The 1,749-nt window shown below is 42.3% G+C and overlaps 1 protein-coding gene across 1 annotated transcript; it reads left to right on the top strand.

Moving 5' to 3' along the window:
• Positions 1-369: 369 nt before the first annotated feature.
• Positions 370-1,744, top strand: LOC121965623 (E3 ubiquitin-protein ligase TRIM41-like; the record flags this gene model as incomplete). The annotated part of the gene is made up of 1 exon (XM_042515757.1): positions 370-1,744. A coding segment is annotated over exon 1 (1,314 nt), but the record flags the coding sequence as incomplete, so codon positions are not given.
• Positions 1,745-1,749: the final 5 nt, after the last annotated feature.

Raw genomic sequence — 1,749 nt, 5'->3', positions numbered from 1 at the left:
GAATTTGAGTGGACATTAATTGCTGCCAACTGTTTTATAAATTAAGATTTCTTTGCTGACAGTTCTTTTATATATAGATAGATAAGATGAACTTTTGCTGAAATGCAGATTTCCATCAGTGTCAATTCCAGTGTCAAATGCTCACATTTTACACTGCAACATAATGACCTATAAATACATTTTTTCACGACGTGAGACAGATACAGTGTGTGAAAAATGTCAAATGCTTGAGTCACATGATCAATGCAGAAGAGTTTGTAACCGCCATGTGCACCAGTGCATTTAAAAGTGAGAAATTAGTGTATAGCTAAAATTTTATGTACACTATCATGTATATGCACATAGTACATGAAGCCCTGTGATATTGTACAATATACATACAATAAAGGTTATCACACTTCACCCTTTTGAAACAAATCCTGAAATATGTATGTTAAATGAAATAGTTTTCTACTATTTGTTTGTAGATATGGCTGCTGCAAACTATCAGCGATCTGAAGATCAGTTTCTCTGCTCCATCTGTCTGGATGTCTTCACTGATCCTGTGACCATACCATGTGGACACAACTTCTGCAAAAACTGCATCAATCAACACTGGGATACTATGGACCAGTACCTGTGTCCAATATGTAAAAAGGTTTTCAACACAAGACCTGAGCTGCACGTCAACACGTTGTTCTCAGAGATGGTCTCTGAGTTCAGACAGTCAGCTCAACAGAAATCCAGCAGCAGCTCAGTGTCCAAACCAGGAGAAGTTTCCTGTGACATCTGCACTGGAACCAAACTGAAGGCCCTGAAGTCCTGCCTGGTATGTCTGACCTCCTACTGTGAGACTCACCTGGAGCCTCATCAGACAGCTTCAGGACTGAAAAGACACCAGCTGATCGACCCTGTGGAGAATCTGGAGGACAGGATATGTACGAAGCACGATAAACCTCTGGAGCTGTTCTGTAAGACCGACCAGACATGTGTCTGCATGCTCTGTCCTGTTTTAGACCACAAAACACATGAATTTATTCCTCTTAGAGAAGAATATGAAAAAAAGAAGGTAGAGCTGGGAAATACAGAAGCTGAAATCCAGCAGATGATCCAGAAGAGACAACAGAAGATTCAGGAGATCAAATACTCAGTCGATCTCAGTGAGAAAGATGCAGACAGAGAGATCACAGAAGGTGTTCAGGTCTTCACAGCTCTGAAGGAGTCTGTTGAAAGAGGCCTGAACGAGCTCATGGACACGATCAAAGAGAAGCAGAAATCAACAGAAAAACAAGCCCAAGTTTTCATCAATGAGCTGGAACAGGAAATCTCTGAGCTGAAGAAGAGAAGCTCTGAGGTGGAGCAGCTCTCACGCTCTGAAGACCACCTCCATCTTCTCCAGAGTGTCCAGTCCCTGAAAGCTGCTCCACCCACCAAGGACTGGACACAGGTCAGCATCCATCCACCATCATATGAGGGGACTGTGGTGAGAGCTGTGTCTCAGCTGGAGGAGACACTCAGTCTAGAGATGAAGAAGTTGTTTCAATCTGAGCTGAAGAGGGTCCAGCAGTATGCAGTGGATGTGACTCTTGATCCTGATACAGCACATTCTGAGCTCATCCTGTCTGATGATGGAAAACAAGTGAAACATGGTGACATTAAGAAGAATCTCCCAGACAATCCAGAGAGATTTTCTTATTGTGTTATGGTTTTAGCAAAGCAGAGTTTCTCTTCAGGCAGATTTTACTTTGAGGTTGAAGTTAAAGGAAAGAC

The sequence above is a fragment of the Plectropomus leopardus genome, unplaced genomic scaffold, assembly GCF_008729295.1.
Source record: "Plectropomus leopardus isolate mb unplaced genomic scaffold, YSFRI_Pleo_2.0 unplaced_scaffold20906, whole genome shotgun sequence".
NCBI lineage: Eukaryota > Metazoa > Chordata > Actinopteri > Perciformes > Serranidae > Plectropomus > Plectropomus leopardus.
Note: the sequence above shows the minus strand (reverse complement) of the source record. Positions and strands in the feature narration are given on the sequence as shown.